General features: G+C 54.2%; 1 protein-coding gene across 1 annotated transcript; it reads right to left on the bottom strand.

The window, feature by feature from the left end:
* Positions 1–118: 118 nt before the first annotated feature.
* Positions 119–26,630, bottom strand: EVPL (envoplakin). The gene is made up of 22 exons (XM_056324986.1): positions 25,983–26,630; positions 19,641–19,740; positions 18,990–19,144; positions 18,187–18,310; positions 17,413–17,538; positions 17,064–17,102; positions 16,145–16,306; positions 15,422–15,529; positions 14,675–14,770; positions 14,094–14,219; positions 13,017–13,163; positions 12,736–12,890; positions 11,154–11,251; positions 10,105–10,286; positions 8,438–8,616; positions 7,864–8,002; positions 6,972–7,165; positions 6,295–6,445; positions 5,636–5,719; positions 5,440–5,550; positions 4,747–4,839; positions 119–3,903 (listed from the first exon to the last, which is right to left on the bottom strand). The coding sequence occupies exons 1-22, from the start codon at positions 26,054–26,056 to the stop codon at positions 454–456; spliced, it is 6,093 nt and encodes a 2,030-aa protein (XP_056180961.1). The 5' UTR covers positions 26,057–26,630; the 3' UTR covers positions 119–453.
* Positions 26,631–26,848: the final 218 nt, after the last annotated feature.

Raw genomic sequence — 26,848 nt, forward strand, 5'->3', positions numbered from 1 at the left:
GGGTCTGCAAACCCTTTGTAGATTGGGCTGCAGGGCACAGGATTGCATGGGAGGAAGCCTAGCCATGCCTTCAGCCACTTTGCAGCGTCAGCCTGCAGAGACAACACAGCCACAGGGACACACTTTCTATGTTTATTGCATGCAGAAGAATGACCCAACTGGAAAACACCCTGGCTCTTCCCCCTTTCTGGGCATAATCCATTTAACCTACTGCCAGTGGAGTTCTCGCAGTCAGCCCCCCTTTGCTGTCACAGCAGCAGCCGGGGCTCACACGCTCACGCTTTCTTCCGCGCTCGGCCAAGCTGCGTTGGGAAGCAGATAGCTAAGATAAAGAGTGTGCAGCCCTAAATGCTAGATGCTCTGTTCCTCTGATCACTGCTGCCTCCGTGGGGAGAGGTGTTTTGAAGAGATGAGCTCCTGAAGGAACCAGATCCAGTACATGCCTGAATCCATTCAATGCCTGAACCGTGAGAGCCTGGGGGAACGGCTCGGCTGGTGGTACCTCTGATACCCCTCCGACGTGGCTGGGAGCAGCAGGAGGCTGCTCAGCGAATCCTTCCGGCAGAGGGCCATGGCCTCCTTGTAGTTTATCTTCTCTTTAGTGACAGGGTCAATGAGATCTTTCTCATAGCTGGACTCATCCTGGAGCCTGTTGGCCAGGTTGCCTGTTATCATCCCTGTCTGGGCAGCTTCCAGCACAGGGATGCGACCTGTTTTCTTGGGATCTATTAGCCCTCCAGTTAGATGCTGGACCTCCAGGTAGGGGAAAGCGGTGTCATTGGTCATCCATCCCTTCTGAACTGCTTCCCCCACAGACAGCCTTCGCTTGGTCACCGGGTCCTCAATCCCTGTGAAAGCCTTCTGGGCATTAAGCAGTCTCTGCATGTAGGTCCTGTCAATCAGCCCCCTCTCGATGGCCTTATGGACTGACAACCGGTCTCGAGAAATGAGGTCTATGATGCCCCCCGTGGCAGCCTGGGCTTCCAGGAGCTTCTGAGCTGTCATGGGATCAAGCAGCTTCTTCGCAACAGCAGTCTTGATGTTGTACTTGGTGTCGGTGGTGGTGTCATACACCCCAGCAATGGGAGATGTGTCCTCACAGAAGCCCTTCTGTGAGGCTGAGGGGAAGAAGCTTTGGGTTTGGTGGGTGGTGGGTGATGAAAGTGGGGATTTGGAGATGATGGAGCCAATAGAGAGGGTCGGGGGAGGCTTGGATTCCCCAGCCACCAGCAAGGCAAATTCGGAGATGGGAATCTTGCCATCCCGGTACAGCTGGTACTCCTCCTTCGTGATCCTCCTCAGCCTTAGCGCATCATCGATGGAGTACTGCTTCCCACTTTTCTTGTCAAGGAGAACTGAGACTTCCCCATTTGGGCCCAGGGTGGTGACTTCCTCCCAGTCACACTCCAGCTCTTGCAGCTGGATGTACTGGCCTCTGTCTATGATACCTCTCTTATAGGCCTCATAAGGGGACATATCCTTCCCTGTCTCAGGGTCCAAGATGGAGATCTTGGTGGAGAGGTTTGTCTCTCTCATCTGGGTCTCATGATTGATTTCTTCCCGGTTGACCCTTGACTGGAGATCTCGAATGAACCTCTCCTTGTTGTAGATCTGGTCCTTCTCCCTAAGGATATCTGCCTCCAGCAGAGAAAACTCATGTTCCAGCTGCTTCTTCTTCTGCCTGTCATTCTCAGTCCGTTGGTTGAGCAGTTTGGACTCCTCCCGAAGGAAGAGGACTTTCTGCTGTTTCTGCCTTTCCAGTTCCCGCAGTTCATTCTCCAGGTTGGCTCTCTCCTGGATGGCCAGGTTCCTGGCTTTCTGCAGCTCTGTCTCTTCGCGAGCCCATGTCCTCTTCATGCCTTCAGCTCTCTCGATCTTCTCCCTAAGCCGCCGTACTTCCTCTTCTGCCTTCTGCTTGGCTCCTCTCTCCCTGTTCAGCAGCTCCCAGATGCGTGCACGTTCACTCTCCAGTGCTCTGTCCTTTTCCACTCGAATCACCTCCTTGTAGATGGTCTTCTCCTGGGATTTTGTTTTCTGCAGGACATCAACTTGCATCTGCAGGTTCTTGCATTCTCTCTGCAAGTTCAGCACCTCCATCTTCTCACGGTCCAGCTCCAAGCGCAGGTTGCTGGCAGACTGTTCAAGGACCGGGTCCTTCTCCAACTTGACCACTTCTTCCATAATGATCTTTTCTTGCACTGGGGCTGGACTCTCCTCCAGCTCCTTTATTCTCAATGTAATTTGTCTCATCTCCTTCTCCAGCGCAAGCCTCTTGCTTCGATCCTCCTGAAAGTTGAGCAACTTCTCTTGCTCTTCCACCAGTGCACGAACCTGCTGCACGTCACGTTCCAGGCGACGCCTGTTGCTCACCTCCTCGTCCAGGCTCCGGCTCAGCCTGTTGTGCTCATCTCGGAGCTTTGGATCCTTTTGAGTCAGTATCACCTCTTGAATAACTACCTTTTCCTCTGGCTTTCGCCTCTCCAGTAGCATGTACTTATTCTGCAAGTCATAGATTGCATCCTCTGCAGCTCTCCTCTTTTGGGACATGTTACGCACCTCTTGACGGAGGCGATCAGCTTCTTTTTCCAAGAGTGGGTCATTCTCATATCGGATGACTTCCTTGTTGACCAGCTTGGTTTCTACCTTGGATCTCTCCCTCTTCCATTCATCCCTTTCACCCTGCAGCCTAATGAGCTGCTCTTGGGTCCTGCCGTTGGTGTTCACTAGCTCATTGAGCTGTTGTTTCAGCCTGTCAATTTCCCTGAGAATCTCCGGACTCTTCTCATGCTTCACAACCTCCTCTATAACCTCCTTAAGCTCCACCACTGGTTTCTGCGACCTTAGGACATTGAGCTCTGCTAAGGCCTCTTCCACTTCACTGTCAATCTTTGTCCTTTTCAGAGTAACTTCCTGCAGCTCCCTTTTCAGCTGTGTAATTTGCCGCTCCGTTTCAGGATCCACCAGGAAAATCTCATTGACCCTCTCTTTAACCTCTATCCTTGGTTTTTGCTTCTCTGCAATACTGTACTGGCTCTGCAGCTCTCCCAGCTCGCCCATAAGCATCACGTTTTTGCTCCTCTCTTCTTCAATCAGAGCTTTAAGCTTAGAAGACTCTTTCAATAACTCTGGGTCCTGCTCTACCTGCTTCACCTCCTTAACAATAATTTTGGGTTCTGCCGTTTCAATTAGTCTTTCCACCTCCTCAATCTTATTCTTCACTTTCACTATTGCTTCTTCAGCAGACTTCCTCTTGAAGGATTCTTCATCAATTTGTAGCTGCAGGGTCCTAACAGACTTGAGCATTTCTGGGTTTTTCTCTAGTTTGATCAGCTCCTTCACCACCACTTTCTCTCGGATATTGGGCTGCTTTTGCTCCAGCATGTGCAGCTCTCTCTTCTGCTGCTCAAGTTCAGAAGCAGCAGCCAAGCTTTCCTCCTGGAGACGTTTGATCTCCTGACGAAGACTGGCTGCTTGGCTATCCAGGCTTGGATCTTTCTCAATTTTTGTGATCTCTTTGGTGAGGAGCTGGGCAGGAACGACCTTCTTCTCACTCTCCATCTGGGCAAGCTTCCGGCTTATCACTTCAATGTCTCCTTGCAGGCTCTCCTTCTTTTTACCTTCCTCTTCAATCTGCTGTGCCATCCTAGACAGGTTACTCTCCACCTGTGGGTCTCTGTAATATTCTATCACCTCCTTTTCTTCCACTCTTTCAATGGGTTTCTGAGTCTTCAACATTAGCAGCTTGTTTCTGTGCTCCTCCAGGTCTTCTTCAATCTTGGCCACTTTCCTCCTTTCCTCCTCCAGCTGTGATTTCAGCCCCTCAGATTCCCTGCTTGTTGTGGCTTTGTTTTCAGATTGCTGGGTTCCCTCATGTACAGCTTCAATGTCCTCATGCACTTCCTTCTGCAAGGGCAAAGAAAAAAAAAAAAAAAAAGAGAAATGCAGGGAAACCAAGTCACTTTTTGAATCTGGTGCAGAGGCCTTTTTCATGACAAGGCATGGCAGGAGACAGAACTGGTACAGAATCCCCAGGGAGCCTCCAAATAGGGCTGTTTGTAAATGGCCAGAGTGGAAACATTCCCACCATCTCAAGCAAGTGATTTGGTGTGTCTTCCCCTTGTCTTGGAGATGCTACAGCAGCCCACAGAGGGGCTTTGTGCTGCCTTGTTGTATCTGCAGCTGAGGGAGGGTAAGGTGGCCAGTCCTGGCTGCGCAGCTGGTTCATGGTGGCATCATGGAGCATCCCAGTTCCATCTCTTGTCCTTCCTGAGCACCCTGAAAGTCAGCCAGACCAGGGACCTTTCCTACAGGTGAATCAAACCCTAGAATGGCATAGAAGTCCTATTTCTTGGAAGTGTTTCCAGAAGGCTGTGATCACTAAATTCCAGCCACATCCAGACATGAATCTGAAATTCTCAGTCTGTGAATGTTGATTAGATACAGATGATAACAGGACTTAAGAGCCCTCATCTTTTTTCCTAGCATGAACTAGAGCTTCGGTAAAGGGGTGAGGGCTCACAGAGGTGATGAAAGTCACGACCTGAGGTTAGTGTCAGTGAAACTCTGGTTACTCATGGTCTTTTTCTCACAGGGGTTTCCATTCCTGTCCTTCCTTACACCTGACGGGGAAATCTGGGGAGGGGTGGGGGGATCCCAGGCTGAGCAGATTGCTGACAGCTTTGGAAAGATCATTTCAACCGCCAATCTAGAGTGCCCCAAATCTTGCTATGAGCTGTTAACTGGTACCTTCTCAACAATCTTCTTGGCAAACTCCAGCCGACTGAGCTGCTGTTTGTTTTCTGCTGCCAGCTCCATGTAGAGCTTGGTTGCATCATTTTCCTGAAAAAGAAACAGCAGTGAGAGCCTTGCCCCTCACCCTGACACAGCTCTGCTGGATGGCACACTCTCCCACCCCTCCTTTGACCTGGACACACTTTGTGAACTGTACTATTCCAGGGATCAGTGTCTTCACATCTGACTTTCTAGAGAGACGCAGATCCTGCCCCCTTTATCTGCATGCCTGGCAGATGCCTGCTAGCTTACACAGGGTCCAGACTTCCAAACACACCTTGGGCCACGGAGAGCAGTTGGCAAATAGCCCAAAGGGCTGCGGGAGAACTGAGGTTTAACTGGAAGAAGCACCCAGGAGCTCTGGCTCAGTCCTGCCCCCGCACACCTACCCTGTAAGTTTTATCTTCACACACAATATGGTAAGGAGGCATCACCAGCAATCTGAACCGAAGGTACCAGACACCCCCTAATTCTGGATCTCATGTGCTGCTTTGCCCTATAGACAAAGAGATCCCTGATGACATTTGACCTTGGGATTAGGACCATGATCAGCTGTGGCTGTAAGAGTGGATTAAGGCCTTGCAGAGGACACGGGACTTGGGTAAAGAGCTAGGCAACAGTTTCCATGCCTTCGTCTTAACGTTTTACCTGGGCCTGGATGCTTTCTTGTAGGGGGGTCACACGCAGCCTCTTTGCAGCAGAGTCGGTCAGGGTAGGGTCCAGAGAAGAGCTGTACTTGCCTGCTTGGAGTTCATAGTCCTGTTCAAAGCAGAAACAGAAGCATCAGCTGGGATCTCTTGGGTCAGACACTAAGGGAGTGCTACATGGGAGAACCCAGCCATACATTGAGTGTGGACTGCACGTTCCGGGATAGTCTGACCACTGCGTTCTTCTCAGGCTCCTTGCTTTTGATCTCCTCCACCAGCCTCTGCAGGAGACACACACGACGTTAAGGACTGGTTGAAATACAGCAACCCAGTAATACTCTTGAAGCCAAGAGCAGTAGCTCAGCCTAGTACTGGAGGGAATGGTGGGAACACAAAGACATTTAGAACAGTCTCTGGGGCTTTAGAGGTTCTCAGCAGCACTCTCACCCAGGATCTGCCACACTGATTTACCACAAATGAGATAAACACTGGCCAACACAGAGACCTCCACATCTCATCATCTGAGATAGTCAGCTTGCGATCTGCTCAAGGAGAGAGGGATGCATGACCCAGATGCAACATCTCAGCCCAAGGTGCAAGCTTTCAGGATCTGGGTGCGTCCTCTCGGTGCAGAGGATATCAGCCTGGGGGTGACTAGCTCAGACCAGGACACCAGCAGCATAGATGAACACAGTGGGGCAAGATACATCATGTGAGCTGCAATCTATTGTCTCCTTGTTCTAGTTCATTCGCTGTGATGGGTGGAGCACGCAGCTAGGAGCTGGTTGGTGTAATTTTGCATACTGTTCACAAGCAAATTCCCCTAACAGGTCATGATGCTTGCCCTGGAACACACCTTCTGTGCCTGCAGCTTGTAATTGATCTGGCTTGGCCCATCGGTGGTCTTCACTTGGTGCTTGGGTAGGTTGTTCATCCAGAACATCAGGTTTTCATTGGAATTTTGGAACTGCTGGTAGGTAAGGCTGATATTTCTGAGGGTTTTCTCTCTGCATAGCACAAAGATGAACAGGAACATTAAGGGGAAGGGCAAAGATTCACATGCAAGTTACTAAAAAGACACTACGGTGAGAATGTCACCACAACAGACACCAAGATAACAAAAACAAGGGCGTGACAACTGGTCCCTGAGTGGGGACCACAACTTGGTGTATATCAGGTTTGCTACTGCAGCATGAATACAAACTGGGAGACGAGAGAAAGAAAAAGGCAGGCAACCAGCAGCAATGCCTGTGAGAAGTGTTAAGCACCGGGGGGGTCTCTCTGGGTAGGCTCACTGGGTCAGGCAAAGGCCAGCAGTCAGCTACTCCAGACCGCCTTCTCGCAGCTATCTGGAAGCTCAGGCCCGTGCTGTGGATAGGAAGGTGGCAACCACATGGCAGGACAGACCTGGTCCTCAGTATTACAGAACAGTGGTCAGGATCAGGGTCCTGCAATGAAGGACGTACGCTTGGGACTCAGGTAGCGTGGACCAGCATTAGTTAGAGGAGCAGAGATGCTGCCATAGTTCCTCACCGCTGATCCAGTTGGTCCGCAACAGCATGGTAGCGATCATTGAGGAGCTGCACCTCCCGCTTCTGCCGGGGCAGGTCAGGGCAGTACTCCTGGAAGTTGTTCTGCACGGCGCTGCAGCTGTGCTCAGCGTCCTTGAGCGCCCGGTTAAGCTTCAGCACACAGTCCTCTTGGGCCACCACATCCCTCTTCATCTTCTGCAGGGGAAAAAAAAAAAAAAAAAAAAAAAAAGACATCTCCAGGTTTGCATCAGTCAATGCACCAACCAGAAATAACCTCCTTAACACTGCTACTAGCCGTGCACTACCTGGGGGCTAGTCAGGCTCTCCAAGACAGACATGCAATGTGGAAGAGATGGAGCAGTGAGACTCACTCAGTAAAGAAGCAGGAAGCAAGGTGGGTTGGATGGCGCATGCAGCAGAAGGGAGAAGTTTTGGGGGTTGATGTGCATGCAGCAGAAAGGAGAAGTTTTGGGGGTTGATGGTCGGGGTTGGAAGGGACCTCTGGAGATCATCTAGTTCAACTCCCCTGCTAAGGCAGGTTCTCCTAGAGCATGTGAAGGCAAAAAAGGGTCACTGAGCGCTAAGGATGGGGCAAGGAGATCAGGAGCAGGAAAGAATAGGGATGGATGTGAGGCAGAGCAACAGAGGTTAGATGCTAAGGGGTTCATCCTGTATTTCAGGAACCCCAAAAGTAACCCAAGAGGGACAGAGCTTTTTGCTAGCCAGCGAGCGCAGGTCAGCCTGCAACACTAACATAAAGCCTTCAAGGAACAAGTCCTTAGAAAGGCTTCATCACTGGTGCCTCTAGGTGCTCAAATAAGCAAAGTCCAGCTCTCCCCACTGTGGCTACCAGCGATCTCCCTTCCTTAATGAAAAGCCTGATGTTCCCCTACCTGCAGATCATTGGCCCGGTCCTGCAGGGCATTGGGAGATGCAGGAATGATGCTATCCTGAGCCAGCTTGGCCTCAAACGTGCTGACAATCTTGTCTGTGTTCTCAATTTGAGTCTCCAGGTTCAGGGCAGCCTTAGCCCTGGGTAAGAGAAAAATGACAGGACAAGGTTAGCTACAGAAGATCCCATTCTTCTCCTTTCCTCTCTGATTTTGCACATTTAAGCTTATTTACCATTGAAGCTTCTGCAGCATAGCAGAGAACAAGCAATATCCCCACATAACCCTGTCATGCTGCCCAGAAATCAGGTACGTGGCATGTCACCACACAGCAGAGCTGGGACACATCCCCATTGCGGTGGATTTTCCACAGTGAGGGGATCACAGGTTACATACAGGACCTCCTTGAGAGGTGTCTTTGATGATGGATGGGAGGTTTCCAACCTGCACCAGGCTGGATGGACCTCAACCAACACCCAGCGAGACCAAAAGAGTTTTCTCTCATGCTTCTGTGTTGACACCTCTGTGCAAAGACTTCCGTCCCTCATCCCCATCAGGCCTTGCCATCATCACTCACTTCTCGTTGTACAGGCTGGAGAGCATATTGACATCGTTGTATTTGCTCCTGAGGGCATTCAGTGTGACGGGAAGCTGGGACGCCGAGGTGCTGGTGGGTTTCTTGGAAAGGTAGGTCTCACACTCCTTCTGCAAGGCATCCTTGGCTGCCCCCAGGTTCTCAAGTTTCTTTGTTGTTTCCTGGCACATCAGATGGGAGCAGAGTCACCCAACGCAGTCATAACAGTGCTGTTGCGAAAAGGTGTCTCCCCCAGGGGCGGATTTTGCTGTGGGGCTAAGGGTGCGGTAGCCCTCTCATGAGGAGCTGGCCCTCGGGCCACAGCCCCATCCAGGCTGCGGCTGTCTGGCAGCGGCAGGGTGTGGGAAAGAGATCCGCATGGGCAGTGATGGAAGAAGCCTACCTGCCTGGGTCTACGCTCCTGCCAGGGCTGGGTAAATACCCACAGATGAAGATGTAACAAGCTGAACTAGTACAGACCCAGACCTTATCCCAGAGCAAAGAAGGGGGGCTCCAGGGCGCTGCCTCTTTTCCTGCCCCCCCCCTCACACCTACCAGTCTGCACTCCCCACCAGGTAAGCCTAGTCTTTGGATTAATTCCCTCTCCCCGTAGTCTTTTATGCTACAGACTTGAAAGTGAGGGGTGACAGCATCCCCACAACAAGGCTTAGGACCTTCCAGGACTGGTCCACAGCTCTGAAACAAATGGACCATCTTGCTGCAGAGCTGAGCCAAGGGAAAAGCCTGCGTTTCCCGAGGGTTTGGTTTAATCTGTCCCATTTCGAGGGCTCAAGCCAGCCTGAAACCCTTCCAACCGCAGTATGGTCTTCTCCTTTGAAGCACCAGTTGTCATCTCCTGCATAATTCTTACGTCAACCTGATGTTGGCCAAGGAGACAGCACTACCGAACTCATCCTGCCATGGTGAAAATTTATTAAATAGATTACTGCATATGAAAAAGTCTCTGCCTTTAGTTAGGAATTTAACTTGGACAGGGAGCTCAGGGAGCTCAAGGACAACTGTAATGAGCAGGTGGGGTTTGTCCTGAGCCCCCTGAACAAGCAAGATGTGAGCAGGACCATCCAGACAATAATATTGTGTGCAGCTGCGTCATGACGGTAACTCCACCATGCTCGGGCATCTGGCCAACATCCCTGGCATGTGTGAACCTTATGAAAGATGAGACAGTGCATGCCTGCACTTAGCCTAAACTTCAAAGTTTACATACACTAGGTATGTAAACTATTTTTGTTTTTCACTGAGTATAAAGGCGGGCACGCTCTGGGACTGGGCAGAAGCCTCAGCTATGGATGGAGGCACCATGTAGGAATCTTCCCAGTTACCGAGAGACTCCTGGTGCCGGCTGCAACAGGGCTGCCCAGCCAAAGTGGGGGCCTGGATGTTAAGGTGGTAACTGGTGATGAATTCTTTTCTTAGCCTCTGTAACACTTCCTGGTAATGATTTGATGCTTCGCTCCTATTGCTTTGTTATCATATTGTGCATAGTAACTAGTACTGTTCCTTTTTATCATACGGCATGCTATTTTCCTTTATTATATTGCAATATAATAAGCTGCATTTATTCTTATATTTGATTTGGAATTCATTTTTGCTTGGTATCGAGTCAATCAGCAAAACACCTGCCCCAAGCCCCCCACAGCAGCACCCACCTGCTGGTGTTTGATCCTCCTGGCAAGGTCATCTGTGGGGTCACTGTAGTGCACTGGGGACCTCACTCGGTTCAAGACCTCCTTCTCTACCTGAACCAGGTCCTTGCCAACACGATCCAGGCTACCGAGAAGCTGGTCAGCTTGGGGATCATCCTGGATTACAGGGGGGGTCCTGGACAGAGCTATAGTGAGACACAGCTTGGGTTAATCCCCATTCCTCACCTGCCATCCCAGTCATGGTGCATGGCCCTTTCCCTGAGCTCTCCCGTACGTGGTCCCAAAAGCTCCAGCTCCCTCTCACGACAGCCCTGCTGCAAAACTGTCCTTCGTGTTCTGCGGCTCTGAAGCACACAGGCTCCTCCTGAGCATGGGGGTTTGGTGCAACCATAAATGATACAGTTAGCATTTCTGATCCGCAGAGCATCATGCACATGCATGTGCCTACCCATGGAAAAGGCTTAGGAAAATGGATTTATGTAGCTCTGCCCTGGCCAGCCAGAGCTCAGGTCCAAAGAAGGAACAAAGACAGCCATGGGCTGCCATGCAGACACATCCCTGCTCAGCTCTTTCTTTTTTTCTTGGGGGGAAAAAAAAAGCTCTGGGAGCTTTTGAACTACAGCTGTGGGAGTAACACAGCTAGTCAGGGCTTTAGCCATGGCTGTCTGCTTATTCCACAGCCCCCAGCTGGGGAAGAGAACCACAAGGGACCCCGATTCCAAAGGATGTTTAATTAAGGCTTCTGGATAGGCACATCCGCCCGCAGCCCTAAATACCCTGCAACTGTTGATGGAGCTGGAGGTCAATCTCAGAGGTTTGAGAAGGGCAACAGAGATTTTAAGTGAATTGCCCAAGATCACACGGTGAGCCCTTGGCAGCACTAGGGGTCAAGTTATCGCATCAGCTGCTCTTTTCCATAGAGCAGCAGCCAACCTCACACTGACCCACAGGTACCCCTGCCTGTCCGGGTGACCGCTCTGCTTCCAGCCAGGCTCAGGAGCTCTGCAAGGGAGGTGCATGGGCTTGCTTTGGAGAGGGCTTGGCTAACATACCCGGCTGGCTGGGCTGAACCTGCTCCTTCTGGCTGCGTCTCAGGGTGCTCTGAACCGCCGCTCGCTTCTGCTTCACCGTGTTAAGCTCCCCCTCCAGCCTGTGAGCAAAAAGGAGCATCGTCAGCCAGCAGGATGGGAAACTGCTGCACCGAGCAAGCCTTGACAGAGCCCAGCTCAGCAGCAGCTTCATGGCTTTGCCAGGGAAGGTGCTCCCAAAGGCAGGGGCAGGCTGGGAGTCTGCAGCCTGTTGTAGTTCAGAGATGTCCCTTAGGAAAGAAGAGAGCAGCAAGAGCAGCTGATTTCTCCCCGTGGAGCCAGTGTTTCCAACTCTCAGCAGAACCTATCAAAGCTGGAAATTTTCGCTTTGCAGCTTTGCAGGAAGCAAGTACAAGTAGCTGCTTCTGTGGCTGCTGCACTAGAAATGCCAAGTCTCATTTCTGAGGATGGTTCCCCTCTAACGAAACTAGGGCTGGGATCAGCAGGAGCTGGAAGGACCAACAAAAAATATCTCTGGGTGAGAAAAGACTGATGGAACCAGGAGGAGGGGCCTTCGCAGGACCAGGCTAGCTGACATTCCTGCTGTAGACTGCTCCAGCTGAACATCGGGCTGAAACCAGCAAGTCCCAGCTTGCCTGGCTGTTGCCAGACGAGGGCTGTCCCTCCGCAGGGCCAGGACATAGCACCATGCAGAGGGACTGAATGGTGGAACAGGCTGGGAAATAAAATAAAGACAAGTATTTTGCTTGTAGGAGGGGAAGCAAACACCGGGAGATGCAGTAAGCCATCAGATGTGGCCTGAAAAGGGTGAGAGTTTTCCAGGCAACACCTGCAGAGCTGTTAATCCAAGAGGACACAGCAAACATGTTCTTTCCTGTTTTAAAACACAGATGGAAGCCATAAATCCAAAGGACTCAGTAATCTGGGACATGTGAAGAGGGGTACGCACCCAGGAAGAGCAACACAATGAAGTAATGACACCCGTGTGACTAGGGACCCAAGCTCCCGTCACGGGCATGCCCGAGTCAGTCTGAATCCGGGCTGTGGACCTTTCCAGAGCACTTGAGCAGCACGGATTTACCCAAGCACCCGGGGATATGATTAAAAAGGTAATGCTGAAGCTGCCTGCACCACCGCCCCATCCTGTGGGAACCACAGAGGCTGGCTGAGCAGCCAGGCAGCAGGCTACAAAGGGTTCAAGGAACGTTTCTCAGTTTCTAGCTGGAGCTGGCTGAGAGGAGATACTACAGATAACTCTGTCCTGTTTGGCAAGTCCCAAGCTCCAGACTGATTCTGCAATGAATTTAGTCAAACCTGTGCGAGTCATATGTTTGGGTGAAGAAATCAAGCCTGACTGCCAGAAAGCAAGGTCTGTGCAGCGCGCAGTGCCGTCGAGGAACGGCAGGAACCTGGACGAGATACTTGGGTGCAGGGAACAATCCCTCTCCAGGAGGGATTTTGTCCTAGACAGTCAAGAGGTCTGCTCCCAGCTGCTATTTCTCTGCAGCTGAGGCAGTCAGAGCAGCTGCGACCTAGGAGGGAGTCTGAACATCTCCCCGAGTCAGGCTTTCCACTGCAGGCTCACCTATTGACCTTGTCAATGGACTCAGGGTCTGGTGGAGGGATGGAGAAGCAAGCAGAAGGTGCCTCCTGGACCACACCAGTGCTGCCCTGCACCACCCACATCTCTGGGTTGCTGTTGTCCTTCAGAGTGTACTTGTCCCCTCTGGTCAGCTGCACCTGGGACAAAGACACAAAGCCCAGTGAGAGGCTTGGCTTTCTGGCACTGGGAGCCACCGTCTGGAGCAACCAAAGAAGAATCCAGTTGCCTGCCTCTTCTGAGGATATTGCTAGCCAAGCCCTCACCTCCCCAGCATCCCAGTCACAGAGGGTGTCCAAGGTGAGGGTCTGAGGGGGATGCATCCTCCGCAGTTTCAGTGGACTGATCTCTTTGCTCCTTCTTTTTAGGTCACTGATGCTCTTCTCTGCCTGCTTCACCACCTTCTCCTCGTTCTAGACAAAACAGGGTAAACAGTGGTTGTGACCAGGCTTGGGTGAGAAGGAAGGGGAGGGTCACACTACGGTGGGTATGCTGGGGCCAGCTCTCCGTCCTTGTGTGGTCACTGCTGGGGTGGAGTCAGGAGTTTCTCCATTCTTGACCCCTCCATGTCCCTTCCCCTTTTCATTATCAATGCTCTCCTCTGTTTCCTTCACTCATGGCAGATCTGCCCTTGAAGGCACAGCCTGAATTAACTTTCGGTGATCCCACACTGTCATATTAAATGTCCTGGAGAAGTTTTTCTTCTCAGAAATGGAACACCTGCCAAGAGGTGGCTGCATTCCAGTGTCAGCAGGTACCAAGATACCAGCACCTCTCAGGAGTGAAATGTGTTGCATGCATGGGAAGATATCATGTTGAAAGTGTCCCCTCCCTCTCTCCCAGGCAAACGTTCCTTTCCTACCTGCATCTTGTCCCTGAGGTCAGATTTATTTATTCCCTCCCTCGCCCCGAGCTCCTGAGAGTGCTGAGGAGATGGGACGATCTTTCCGGGCTGCTTGGATGCCAGCAGCTCACGCTCTCCACGGGGCCTCTAATCCAAGTGTCTCATGTTTAGGACAAAGTGCAGCTCCTCCCTGTGCTTCCCCTTCACTCTCATGGTGACCTGGGGCCTGGCTGCCTGTCACTGATGGGGACCAGTGTCTCCCCAGGGGTCACTGCCCCACAGCATGAGCAGCACGGACCTTCTGGGGCTACAGGGGCTCGGCATCCAGAGCACAGTATTGCTGTAAGCTTCTCCCTCCCTAGCCCAGAGCTGGCCTGAGCTGTCCCGGTAGGGTTATTTATCCACCTCTTCCCTTTCCCCACTATTATATATCGGGGAGGTTGTAATGTTTGGTCTGCCCCTTAGGTCCAACTAGTGCCACCAGCCCTGAAGACCTCACCTCCAGCTGCAGCAGCAGATCTGACACCACCCCAGGGCTATCTTTGTTGAACTTGCTGTATTTGGTGTCCAGGTCAGAATTCATCTTCTTCAGGGAGCGACTCACAGCCTCAGCATCATCCTGGAACTGGAGGTGTGGGGTAGGAAAACAGTCAGGGGTGGGAGGACATTACTATCTCCAAGTACATGGGGTCTCCCATTCTCAGCGTCTCTTCCACAACCCACCTGGGGCTCACAAGACCCTACAGACCACCCTCTGGCTGCACGCTGGGACAAGGACCCTGCACCGCCCGAACCACAGGCGAACAATCCAGATCAACGGACAGGCCCCAGGCACTGACGGCAAGCTGTCTTCTCCAAGCCAACATGCTCATGCAACAGGGCCGACAAGGTGAGCTGGGAGCCAGTCCTTCGCTGCAGCACTAAAGGTCTGTGTTTTGAGGAGTGTTTCCCCAAAATACCCTGGCTAGGTGTAAGCAAAGGATCTCCCATCCTCATCCCTTTGCTGCCTCTCTTCCCAGCCTGCCCACGCTGGCCCGACCCCGCAGCCCCACGGCCCCCGCTCTCCTCATCGCTTTTTACCTTCTTATAGCTCTCCACGCTTTTCAGTTGACTCTCCTGGCAAATGCAGAGGTTCAGGAAATTCTGCCACTCGTTCTTCAAGGCTTCCTGGTGAGCCTGTGGAGGGACAGAGCACAGCTCAGTGGGCTCCAGCTCGTCCTCCCTCCCCCCCCACAGCTTCTGCTGCCCCCAGAAGTCCCAGCGATCAGAAGAAGAGTAAAGACTGCTGTGGAGCAGAGGCAAAGCTACGCCCAGGCACTGCCTGCTGCTGAGCCTGAGCGAGGACACGCTCGACACGGACCTGGCTCATACAGAGCAGCACCATTTCTCAAGGGGTCTCAGCTCCAGTAGTGCTGGTGGCCGAGAGCCCACCTCAGCTTGTCACTGTGTCTGTGGGCTTGGAAACACAACCTCGGAGGCTGGGAGCTGGTTTCGCTTGCGAGAGGTCATGCTGTGGCATAGCTGGAGCTTCACAGTAGCGTCAATGTGGCTGCAGCAGCCCCATGTGCGAGCACCAGAGCGGGAGCTGGTCCCAGCAGACAGATGCTAGCCACTGTCTCCTGGAGAGTCAGGAATGGGTGAAGATCCTGCATTGCCCCCAGCTTCCCCCCGGGGCTGCAGCAGGCAAATACAGTGCAGTGTGAGAGGAAAGAGTAACAGTTCTGCAGAAGAGGTGAGGAGGTCTCCAGCAACCCACCCCCTGGCTCGTGGTGCACAAAGACAACCTTGTTCTCTTACAGGGTTTTGGAAGAGAGCCCCTTTCCCTACCTGGATAGGCTTGACAGCTGGGTGCTTTAGCTCTATCATCCTATCCCCATCGTCCTGAAGATGGTTCACAAGCTCCTCCTGGCTGAGTAGCTCGTTAGACTTGAAATCCTGAAGGGAAAGAAAAAATTGATGACCATGGGAGCATGCAGGGAGCACAGAGCAGCCTCCTGGGGCACCAAACCCCACGTAGCAGCAAAAAGGTTCCCAAAGTATAGCCATCCTTGTTTGTTTGTTTTTAAAATAACAGAAAGGGGCAAGGCAAAGCTAAAACAAATTAGACACGCTTGGGCCTCAGAAAGCATCACGGCATTCGTTCAAAGAGCATTTTCCTAAGTAATTATCCCTCTCTTCTTCCTGGTCCCAGCATATAGCAGTCACTGGGTGTTGTACTTTGGACGCCGAGGCTGACACGATGCCGAGCCTTTCCCTCCCCTCTGACTATGGGCAGCCTCACCGACAGCTCTCTCGTGTACAGTCCCACACGCCAGCTCAGGGGACAGGAGGGGACACCCAGAGTGGCTCATCCTTAACTCTAGCACGGATGCAGAGTGTCTCTTCCACTTCTGTTTCTGTGCCCAGCACTACCGGGATGCCCCAGGAAAGCACCAGGCTTAGGGCTGGTGGTGGATGTCCAGGAGGCTGGGACCCACCCTGCAAATCCCACGTGCTGGGCTTGGGCAGCCTCCGGCGGCCAGGACATGCTGCCATCCCCCAAGAGCTCACCTCGTACTCCCGACGCACGCTCTGGACGTCCATCATTTGGTCACTCCAGTCTTGCTTCAGGATCCTGGTCTGCTGGTCTGTCAGGTAGCCCAGCTCCTTGGTGCAGCCCTGGAGGTGGTGGTAGAGGCTGCCCAGGCTCTGCCCTCGCCAGATGGACGCTTTCTGCCCACACGCACAGGAGACACACAGCATTGGTGCTCAGCCTGAGAAGCCCTTTCCCCCCGCTCCTCCTCCTCCTCCCCAGGACCCCGCTCATGTTGCACATCCACCAGGAGATTCCCAGAGACCTTGGTGAGACATCTGCCCCTGCTTGCTCTTATCTGATGGGGCTGCCGTTCCCTTTCCCTGCTTCACAGACAGGATATGTTTGTCTAACCAGAATCTCAGGTGTGGGCTGGTGCCTCGGGCAGCCCGAGGGCTGGCCCAGCTCTCTTGTATTTCTCACAAACTCCATTCTTCAGCATCAACCTCTACAGGCCCAGCTGGCTAAACCCAGGACCTTCTGCCTGGCCACCTCCTCTGTGGTTCGGCTGCTCATTTCCTCTCTGGAACCCTTGTCAGGGATCAGCGCAAGCCTCAACATTTGCAATCCTGATTTGGAACAGTGTGTAGGATGGGGCAGGGTTTCCTGCTGCCACGTCCCTAACCCTGCACCCACGGACGCATGGGCAACTCCAGAGCAAGGATCCACACAGAGGAGACACACAGATCTCACCCACAGCACTACCCTGAGGGCAGCCAGCGTACGCTCAATTTACACCCATTCCAGGGTGGGGAGGAAACAGAAGATGAGGGGGACAACTTCACTGTGCAAGGCCAGAGGTAGCTCCTGTCCTGAGCTGGGAATTCACTGTCCATCAGGGATGCTGTTACCCTGCTGCATGAACCCACCTGTCCAGAAAACCACTGAGAAGCTTACCAGCAAGTCCTTGTATTGGCTTTTTAGATCTGCCACATCCTGGGTTACAACACGGCCAAGACCAAGGGGAAAAAAAAAAGAAAGAAAAAGATAAAAAAGATGCTACCAAAACATGTGGTAGATGCTGATGATTTATGGAAGGTGCTTCAGAAACCATTCAGGAACCACTTCCCTGGCTCCTGCATGGCTTGATCTGTCCAAGCTCAGGTGTCCCCATGCCCTCTGCAGAACAAGGGTGGATATTCACTGTGCAAAGGGGCAGATGGGACACGCGGCCAGAGAGCAAGCAGAGCCCGAGGGGTCCCCAGGGAAGCCAACAGGAATGAGGAGGGGACGGAGGGTGGCTTACCCCAGAACGGAGGTTCTTGATCTGGAGGCCATAGGCTTCAATCTCCTTCTGGAGGATGTTGTGCTCAGCTATTTGCTTTTCCAGCTCTGACATGCCGGGGCCGTACTGTCCCCCATTGACCTGTTTCTGTGTGAAAGGAGTGAGGCAGAGACTAAAGCAGAAGACTTTATTTTGGGAGAAACCCCCGTGAGCACTGGTAGGGTATGAAATCATCTCGTATCTGACAGCAGTCCAGGAGGAGGGGAAGGGATCCTGTCGGTGTTTACCGTGACTGCTGCTGGTTGCCATTTCCCCACACACAGGGGCAAAGGTAACCAGGCTACATAACCCTGGTGTACGAACCTAAGTTGAACCCTTCCCATGGTTACATGCGCTGGAGGAACATAGTTACCATCCAGCTTTCAAGGGAATCCAAGTTGACTCCAAACCAGGCACACCACATACCCAGGACCTTGCAGTGTGAACCCCTAGGATATAGGGCTGTAAAGCCCTTGAAGACAACACCTTCTCCATCCTTTCATCCCACAGCAGAGCACCTCTACCCGATCCCCTTCCAGTCGCTCTAATCTGAAGGGCTCAATCAAGAGGGTGCTCCAGAGGGTTTTAAGAGGTGGAAGGAGAATTCTCCTACCCAGAGGAATTGAGTTACTTCCACCTGCCTCGGCGTCCCTGCATGATGCTGAGCACACGAAGGCTGGCAAAGCCCTAAAGGCAACAGCAAATTATCTGGTCTCGTAGGAGTTGGGAGGTGCATTAAAAAATAGCTGCTGTTACCATCTTTTGGTCCAGGATCCTGGCCCAGTCTACCTTGGGCCCCACATCAGGGATGTTCAGTTGCTCGTAGAGGGCCCGGTACTCTGCACACAGCTGTGTCACGCGGTCATGGAGCTGCTGGATGCTGCAAAGGAGAAAAGGTACACGCCTCTGCGTCAGTTTGGATGGGGGAGAATCAAGGTGGGGGTTGTGGAGCCCAGATTTCACTCGTAAGACCCAGGCTATTTTGTTGACCCTTTGTGACACTGGCCTCCTTCAGCAGAGGAGGCACTTGTCCTGGTGCTCTCCATCTCCAGAGATGTCTCAGAAACTACAGACCAGGAGGAGGCTGCAGGGAGATCAGGGCTGTCCCTTCCCAGCTAGGAAACAACTCTTCCCCCCTGACTTCCACCCAGAAGGGCTGAAAAGCAGAGAGGAGCAAAGCACCAGAGGCCAACTAAAGCTCTTCTCCCATTCCAACACCACCTCTGACTCTGTCCTTGCCTGAATGAAAGGCATTCACTTTAGGGAAGGCAGAGCAAAAGGGGATTTGCACTGGGAGTGGGGCCTCATTTTAGTCTTTTACAAGAGCTCCCAGATACAAGTGGGGACTCTTGGGTGATGGTCACTCTGGCAGCCACCCTGCACACCACTGTCTTTACAATATATTGGCAGAAGCCCTGATTTTAAGGCTAAAGTCTGTGGGAAGAAGGGTGAAGCTCTGTCTCTCATGGAAACAACTGGAGCTCTGTCTAGATCCTGGGGGGGGGCAGGTCTCAAGTGGCTTGGTGCCCCCATCACACCAGTCCCCCCGCTGCACTTACTCTTTCTCTATCTCAGTAGCCTGAGGGTGTTTCAGCCGCTTGGCGCGGTCCACATCCAGAAAGAGGTCCTTCAGCAGGGTCTCCGCTTCCTTCAGATTCCTGGCGTTCTCTGGCTGGAACTCAAAAGCCTTGTTCTTCTGGTGATTGCTGGCATCCTGGAGACCAGGGAAGGCAGAGGAAAAAGCCTGGCTGGACCCCACAGCCATCACAACATTTTCCTTGGCCAACACAGAGGTTCTGGATGCTCAACACACTGGCCACTGGTGCAAGGGTGCAGCTGGGGAGCGGATGCCCAGCAAGCTGCCTGCTTCAGCATCTCTCCCACCCAGGGGACCAGCGTGGGTCAGGCTGGCTGCCTGCCTCGGGTTGCTGGGAGGCACAGGGTTGTGCTGCTGTAGGTGAGACAGCCTTGGCTGTGGGAAACATGAGGCACCAAGAAGAAAGCACAGAGGCTAGAATTTGGGAGGCCCCGGTATGCAGCCCCAGGGGCTGGGAGGCTCTGTGGGGTGCTCTGTTCCTCCCCAGCCTCGAGTCAGCCCCCAAACCTGCACCAGCAAGCTGATGCACAGAGCAGACACCTGACTTGTTATCCTAGACACGCATTTCTAGGCAAAGCCTCTCACCTCCTCACCACCTGCTACCACAACTCACCTGCTTGAGCCTGGATTGTGTCTCCAGGATGTCCTTCTCCACCTGGTCGGCATTTGTCTGCATGCGGGAGATGAGCACGGCCAGCTCATTTGTTGAGGACCTGAGAGAGGGAGCAGCAAAGCAGACGGGTGGGTGAAGGTAGTTCTCACCCTCTTCAGCACTGCCAAGGACCTGAAACAGGGTGGTTCTTCAGGCCTTTCCCCCACATCCTCCTGGTCTCCAAAGAAAGAGTCTAAGCTGGGTCCAAGGGCACGGGTGCACAAGTGGTCAGTGCCTGGCTGTTGGGTTCAGCCAAGTGAAGGTAAGAGGCGGCGTGTTCAGAGAGAGCAGGCGGTTGCTTTTTGAACACCATGCAACTCACCCGCACAACTCCTTGCCACAAGACACACAGATGCTCAAAGGTTTGTGTGGATTCAAAAAGCATCGGAGGGAGGAAAAAGGGGGGGAAAAAATAGGAAAAAAAATATCACTGTAGCACTCCCAAATGCGCCAACATGTCTGGGTTGGGAAGACCCAAAGCCACAGACGGCTGGAGGGCAGGAGAGCACCCTGCAGAGGCAGCACAACATGCTTGCCCTGTTTAAGAGGCGCTTGCCGGGGTGTCTGCCCTTGGCTGCTGGTAGGGGTGGGTGAGATGGCCCTTCAGCCGGACCCAGAACGGCCATCCTGTGGTCTTGTTTCGTGCAAAGTGCTCGGCAGTGCAGCCCGTTGAGATACTGGAGAGCCCAGTGCCACCCCAGGACCGCGCTGCGGCGGACGACGACTGGCTCCGCAGACTACAAGCCCCTCTGGGCACTGCATAGGCTGCTGCAGTTGTGCTGCTTTCAGGGCTTGGGGACAAGTTTCCCAAGGCCACAGCACAACTACCAGCCCTCCTCACCCTGTGAGGATTCACTGAAGGTCCCCATCGGACCACTCCCTGTTGTCTCTCACCTCAGTGCCATCACACAACCCATGGGAACCATCACAACCCTTACCCCACCACCGCTATTGCGAGTGAGCGCTGAGAGCCCTGCCGAAACAGCCCGATCCAGAGCCCACAGTAAAGCACGGGATGGTTTTCCCAAAGCTCCCTGCAGCCAAGGAAGCACAAGCCTTGGTGCCACCTTTGTCCTCGTGTCCTGTCGTTTCTAATAGCGTCTGCCCTTGAGGACGGCGCCGGCCCTACCCTCCAGGCAAGGAGAGTGCAGCGCTGCCAGGATGTGGGCAAGCAGGGGCAGGAGCGTGGGGACTGATAGCATCACCCAGGGACTCAAGCCCTTGGACAACTGCTGCTGGGACAAAGTTCAGCAGAGGCTCAGCTCTGTTACGTGCCACCTCTGGGGTCTGAGACCAGAAGGAAAGAGTTTGTGGAGCAACAATGGGACATCACACAGGGGCCAGCTGAAGGGGGGACACTTCTTCAGGGCTGGTTGGTATCTCTCTGGTGGAGGAAGCAGGTAGGAGAAAGGTGATGTCCTGCAGGAGAGCAACCCACCCCTGCCCTCCAGCCATGTGGTTTCCTTCCTAGCCCCTGAATCCAGCAAAGACAGGGGGAAACTGTTCCCCTAAGGGTTATGTCATTGCTCCAGCTCCTCACCATGGCTCCAGCTCTTCCATGGTTCATACCAAAGGCTAGAGCAGATGCTGGGATGTTCATTTATTACAGCCCCAAGTGACTGTAAAGTGCCAGTGAGTGTTACGGTCACCCCAAGCCAAGCACTCAGATGCCACAGACGGAGCTTGTGTTTCAAGTCAGCTCAGCCCATGCCGACCGCAGCCAAGCCCGCGTTACTCCGGAGGAGGCACCGTCCCAGTACTCCTGCTCACAGCATCCTCCTGTCCCCTTTCTCTGACTCCTCCCTTGTTTTGGATTTCCCAAGAGGGCGGCGTGGGCCTGCGATGCAGCAGCTCTCAGCTCCTTTGGGAGCTTTGGGTTGGCAGCGTCTCCTCGCCATGCCTCAGCTTCCCTGCCTTGCAAAATGCATGTCAGCAGAGTAAATGGGGGAGTGCTGCACTCTGGAAGTGCCCTCTTCTGCAGGGTCTAATTCCAGGGATCCCAAGCCAGAAAGCCTAAGCAGGGCATTCATCATCATCAAAGCATCGCTGTTTGCTACAACCTGTCTTTTATATCCCGTTAAACATCCCTCCTCCCCCATCTGTGCCCCACGGATGCCTTTCCTGAGGTAAGCTGAAGTGCTCAGGGGGATGAGCGGTGGCCCCAAGTCCCAGCACAACAGGGGAGATGGGAGCAGCGCCGAGCCAGGACTCAGTCCCCGTGAACCTGAGTGTGCAGCAGGCTGCAAGCTCTAGGAGGTCCCCACTCCCCAGGAGGTTACACAATCTCCCACTCATCCCCGACACGCCTGGAATGAGGTGGTGTCCCATGAGCAAATACTTGAGCACCACCCAAATTTCCTGCCCAGGCTCTCTGCACAGGGAGGAGAGAGTGAGTCACGCGCTGGCCGCCATCCCAGGCAATGGACGCCATCCCCGTGCCCCGAGGAGAGCACCCTCCACCCCAGAGGTCTGGCTGAATTCGGCTCCCACCTGGGAATGACATCTATAGACCGTCCAGTTTGAACCCCGTTGTGATGTGACTGTGGATACCTCTGTTCAGCTCCAGGATGGGAGAAGTGAGGATCCATCCTTCCCAGGAAGGGTAGATCACCAACAACATCCTGCTTATTCCTGGTGGCACCCCCTTCCTGGCTGAAGGAAACACTGAGACACCCCATCTCTTGGTTCACAACCCTGGACACACAGATCAGCTTTTGTTTAACCCAAAGTACAACAAAACTATGGACTGAAAAGCCCCCAGCAACCTCCTGGTCACGGGCGCTCAGCCTTGCCCGTCCCCAGCCTGCGCTGCCCTTGCACCGCACGGGGCACCCGAGGTTAGAAACCAGGATGCTGTTGCAACCAACCTGATCTTCAGGGAAGAAGTGATGCTTCCTGGAGAACATCGTCTCAGGAGCAGAGGGGGTCTCCGCTTGTGTGTGTTGGAGTGGAGAGCCAGGAGGTCTCCACACTGGCCAAGGAAGGAAGCCTGGCGGAGGAGGAGACTGAGACCCTGTTGCCAGCAGCCAGGCTGGAAGCGGCTCTCCAGCCCTGCAAGCAGCTAAACTGCTTCAGTGTTTGCAAAAGAGTATTCTGGATGCTTGAGGAACACTGAAGCCAGGTAGGAGGTGTCCTGGGAGGAGAGGGATGTCTACATGCTGTCCTGGGGGCCAGAGTAAGGGCTGATGCATGAGTGGAGAAGCCATCTGTCCTCGGCTGAGCCTCCCACCCTTGCCGTGCTCCTCAGTCAAGGTGGGAGCGATGCTGAGGAACCTGCTTGGTCCATGCACACTTAGAGAAGTGTTCAAACCACCACAGGCCCTCCTACCCCAACCACAGACGGTGCCAAGAGGAGCGTGAGCTTCTCCTGTCCATGCCAACAGCCATCTGCACAGCCTGCAGTGACATGGATGCATCACTGTCCTTCCTCGGGGCTGCCCCATCCCTGCTGCCCTGGGATGCCCTCACTCAACAAGAGTGGACCACAGCTGGGCGCCACGTTTCAGGGTGAGCGTGCAGACACTTGGGCTGCAGAGAGGCAGCCTGGCATCAGGTGGGATATGTGGAGGCACCCCGAGCTTGCCTGTGCTCACGCTGGGCATCCCTCAGCATCCCAGGGCTCCGGTCCGACTGTGCACGGTCTGGCCGAGATGGCTGAGGGCAAGGCTGGGCAGAGGTCCTCCTGCTCCTCCTCCAGAGCCAGGGCAGGCCTCCTCCCTATGGCTATCTCACGCCTAGGAGAGGCAGAGCACTATTATTATCGTTATTAATTGGTTCATTTCTCATACCACTTTCCGCCTCCTAGACAGTCCAACTGCACGTGAGGGCCAGTGTCTCTCGGAAGGAGCAGGACAGTCCCCTGCTCCTGGTCACTCCTGCCAGAGCACGCTTGGGCAGGACCACAGCACCCACCCCCTTCGGTCCCTGATCCTCTCCAGCCCTCCCTTCCAGGAGACCTTCCCTTCTGGCCCCAAGGAAGACCCCAAAGCTGGGTCTCTTCTCCCCGACAGGCAGAACTTCTTCCAGCCCAGGCTGCTCCTAGCAGACCACCAACTGCTGCCAGTGCTGGGTCAAGCCCCCTGAGCCCACGCCTGTCCCCCAGGGACCACACTGCTCTGGACTGATCGGGGAGAAGCAGAGTGAAGATGTGGCAGGAGCAGAAATCCCAGAAGACTATTAAACCAGGAGATGACTTGCCATCCACCCCCAAAACCACCCACGGCCTTTGTCAAGATCGCACCTGGGCAGCCAGTCCAGCCAGATCTGATTCAATTCCACATTCTCCTGAGTTTTCCCTTTCAGCCCCGCAGCGTGTCTCCTCCCGGAGCAGGGCAAAGAGGCTGCTCCTCGGGGACAACCCTGTGCCTGCTACTGCCTCACTGGGATGCATCCACCAAGTGGAGACAGCAAAGGGCCCTACAAGCCCGGACGCTCAACACCACGGTCCCAAGGACCAAGATGAGGTACCTCTCTAGGGGTCCATGCCAGCAGCGGCACCCACTAATCGTGAACCCCCAGAGGCACGGAACATCAATTGCTGCCCAGGTTCTGGCCTTGGGGCCACCAAGAGCAGCTGTGGGCCACCAACATTTTCTTGGGGCCATCTGCAGAGCTTGTGCTGGCGGCTCCTCCTGAGCCAGCTCATTCACCTTCATTTTCTCAGCTACCACGGGCCTGACCAAGCCCCGGGCCACGGCCGGAGGAATTAGCCTTTGTCTGATGGCTGGTGCTTCCTCGAACAAGCACAACCAGCTCGGTCATTGCCGCGCTTCTGGCCCCGGCCTCCATCCTGCACAGGGATGAGGTGTGAGGTCTCACCGGGATGCGACCGCAGTTATCCCGAGAGGCTCAGGCCGGGGGGGAACCTGGCCCAACCCCCCCCAGCAGGGGCTGCAGCGAGCTGGCCCAGGAAGCCTCGTGAGAAACCCCCAGCCCGGGTTGGGAAGCCAGCTGGGGAGGTGGATAAATTGCATTAGCGAGGCTACAAACCAGAGGCTGACGGGGCTCCGGGGCTGCTGGGGAGGTGCCTCGCTGCAGCCAGGCCCCGAGAGCAGCTTGGTGTTCGGAGAGCCCCCCCGTCCGTCTGCGAGATGAGTTTGTGAGTGCTCAGCTCCACTGAGGCAGAAGCTTCCCATGGCAGGGGTCCAGCTCCCGACACCCGCACGGGGAAGCCTCAGCCTTTGTGGGGGTCACCTTCTCCCCCCGTACCCCTGCCCTGCCCAGCAGCACTGGGCCACCACCGGGCCACCTCCCTCCTCTGTGGCTGTTTGCTAACCTGGGGTTTGGCCCCATAAATGGCGCAGTTGGGTGCCAGCACCGTGTGGTGTCCACCCAGGCATCTGCACACACACCGTCATGGGCTGCTGCTGCTGGTGGCCCCAAGAGCTGGGGCCAGCACCCCCTTCTCCCTGCAGGTCCCCCCCTCCTCAGAACAACCCCCCCTTGCATTTCCTCACCCTCTAACCCTGGCTGGGGACAGGGATTCCCACAGAACTGATCTTCTAACGCTACGAAGTGCAAAATTGCTGAGGAAGGTGGAAAACAACCCTGCGTTAGCAACTGCAGCTGAAGGGAGGGATGAGGCGTCTCTGCAGGAGCTCCCCCTCCCAGAGGACACCCTGCTCCTAGGGAAGCATCCTGCTCCCATCACACATGTCACCCCCCAGAGCTTAGGGGATCTCCTCAGAGGGGACACGGTGTCAGATCCTTTTGGTGCTGCCTCAGGCCTGAAAGAGGCAACCTCAGCTATGTGACCTGCAAAGACCCAGCCTGTCACCAGGGTGGAGAGGAGCAGTCACCAGCAAACCTAATCCTCACCCATCTTCACTACCTGAGCAGCACCAAACTGAGCATCCTTCTCCAGCGATCCCAGGTCCCAGGGCAGCATCACACCAACCTCACACAACCAGCGAGTCCTGGGATCTCAAATCCAGGCTAATATCTGCTTCACCATCCCGCAGACCTTGTTCCACCCAAGCACAGAGGCTGTGTTTATTCTTCCGTCTCCCACCTGCCCAAAAGGGGCTTTCCACCTCCCTGCTGGGTCAACACAGCTCTGAGCACATCTTCAGGCACATCCCAGGGGCTGCACGGATACTTCTAGGCTGGAGCACAAAGCCCACCAAAGACAAAGACAACCGCTGGGGCAGCATGTTTCGGCATCAGCTCCCAGCAAGCCCCAACTTTCTGGCTGCTCCGCAAAGAGGGATGGTTCTTAGGGTGGCTTAGGAGACATGGGGCGTTCCTCCCTCACCTTCCCCCAGGGCCCGCAGGACAGCTTAGAGAGAGGAGAATCACACTTACTTGCTAGGCTTGACAGGGGAACCTCTGTTGGGGGAACTTCTGCTCGGGGAGCCTTTGCCCACTCCCTTGAACATGTTGGTGAAGCCCCAGCTGGTCTCCCGGAGTCTGCAAAGCCGTCGTGGGTGCTGGCTCTCCGCTCCGGTCTGTCGGGATGGAATGACAAGACTCAGTGAGGGCAGGTCGGCGGCGCGCTAAAGAGCAGTTTCTGGGAGGCTCCTCCCCGAGCACAGGTGAGCAGCAGCAGAGATGGAGGCACATATGAAAAAATTACTTGAAAAACCAGTTTGGGGTGGAAAAAGCAGAGCCCCAGAGGGAGAACAGGAGACCTCACCCTGGCTTGGAGAGCATTTTGGCACACACAGCCACAACCATGCAGCAGTTTCCCGGCGGAGGGGCAGAGAGCACGGCCCTTGCAGGGAGGAAAAGTCTGCAAACACGACTTCGCAGCAGTGCAACGTGACTCCTGGGACACATTTTAACCATCTTCTTGCATTAGCTGTTTAAAATGGTAGAGAAGCAGCAGAAGCCCTACAGACGATGCCAACCAAGAGTTTTCTAAGGCGGCGGCAGCAGCAGTTTGGGAACCACCAATTCACAGAACATGATGTTATTTTGCAGTTCAGTAAACTCTTGGCCCAGGCTCAGCACAAAGTGGCCTCAGTTCCCAGCAAAACACTGATGGCTCATGGCAGAACGAAGGTCAGCAGCTCCAGCCAGCAGGATTCAGGTTCTGGGACAAACTCGGGTACCAAAGCCCCAAAGACCTGGTCTAAAGCTCTACCTAGACACCCTGTCCATGCAAGACCTTCGAGCAGGCTTTGTCTCTGGGCAGCTCTTTCCTCTTTGAAGAAAAAGTTCAGAGTCCC

This window comes from Falco biarmicus, chromosome 1, assembly GCF_023638135.1.
Source record: "Falco biarmicus isolate bFalBia1 chromosome 1, bFalBia1.pri, whole genome shotgun sequence".
NCBI lineage: Eukaryota > Metazoa > Chordata > Aves > Falconiformes > Falconidae > Falco > Falco biarmicus.

Excerpts from the sequence above, each read along its gene's own strand:
- EVPL (XM_056324986.1), bottom strand. The coding sequence starts at position 26,056 with ATGTTCAAGGGAGTGGGCAAAGGCTCCCCGAGCAGAAGTTCCCCCAAC. Across the intron at positions 18,311-18,989 it reads GCTACTGAGATAGAGAAAGA|CATCCAGCAGCTCCATGACC; the intron begins GTAAGTGCAGCG and ends TCTCCTTTGCAG. Across the intron at positions 7,166-7,863 it reads ACCGGGCCAATGATCTGCAG|AAGATGAAGAGGGATGTGGT; the intron begins GTAGGGGAACAT and ends TTTCCCCTGCAG.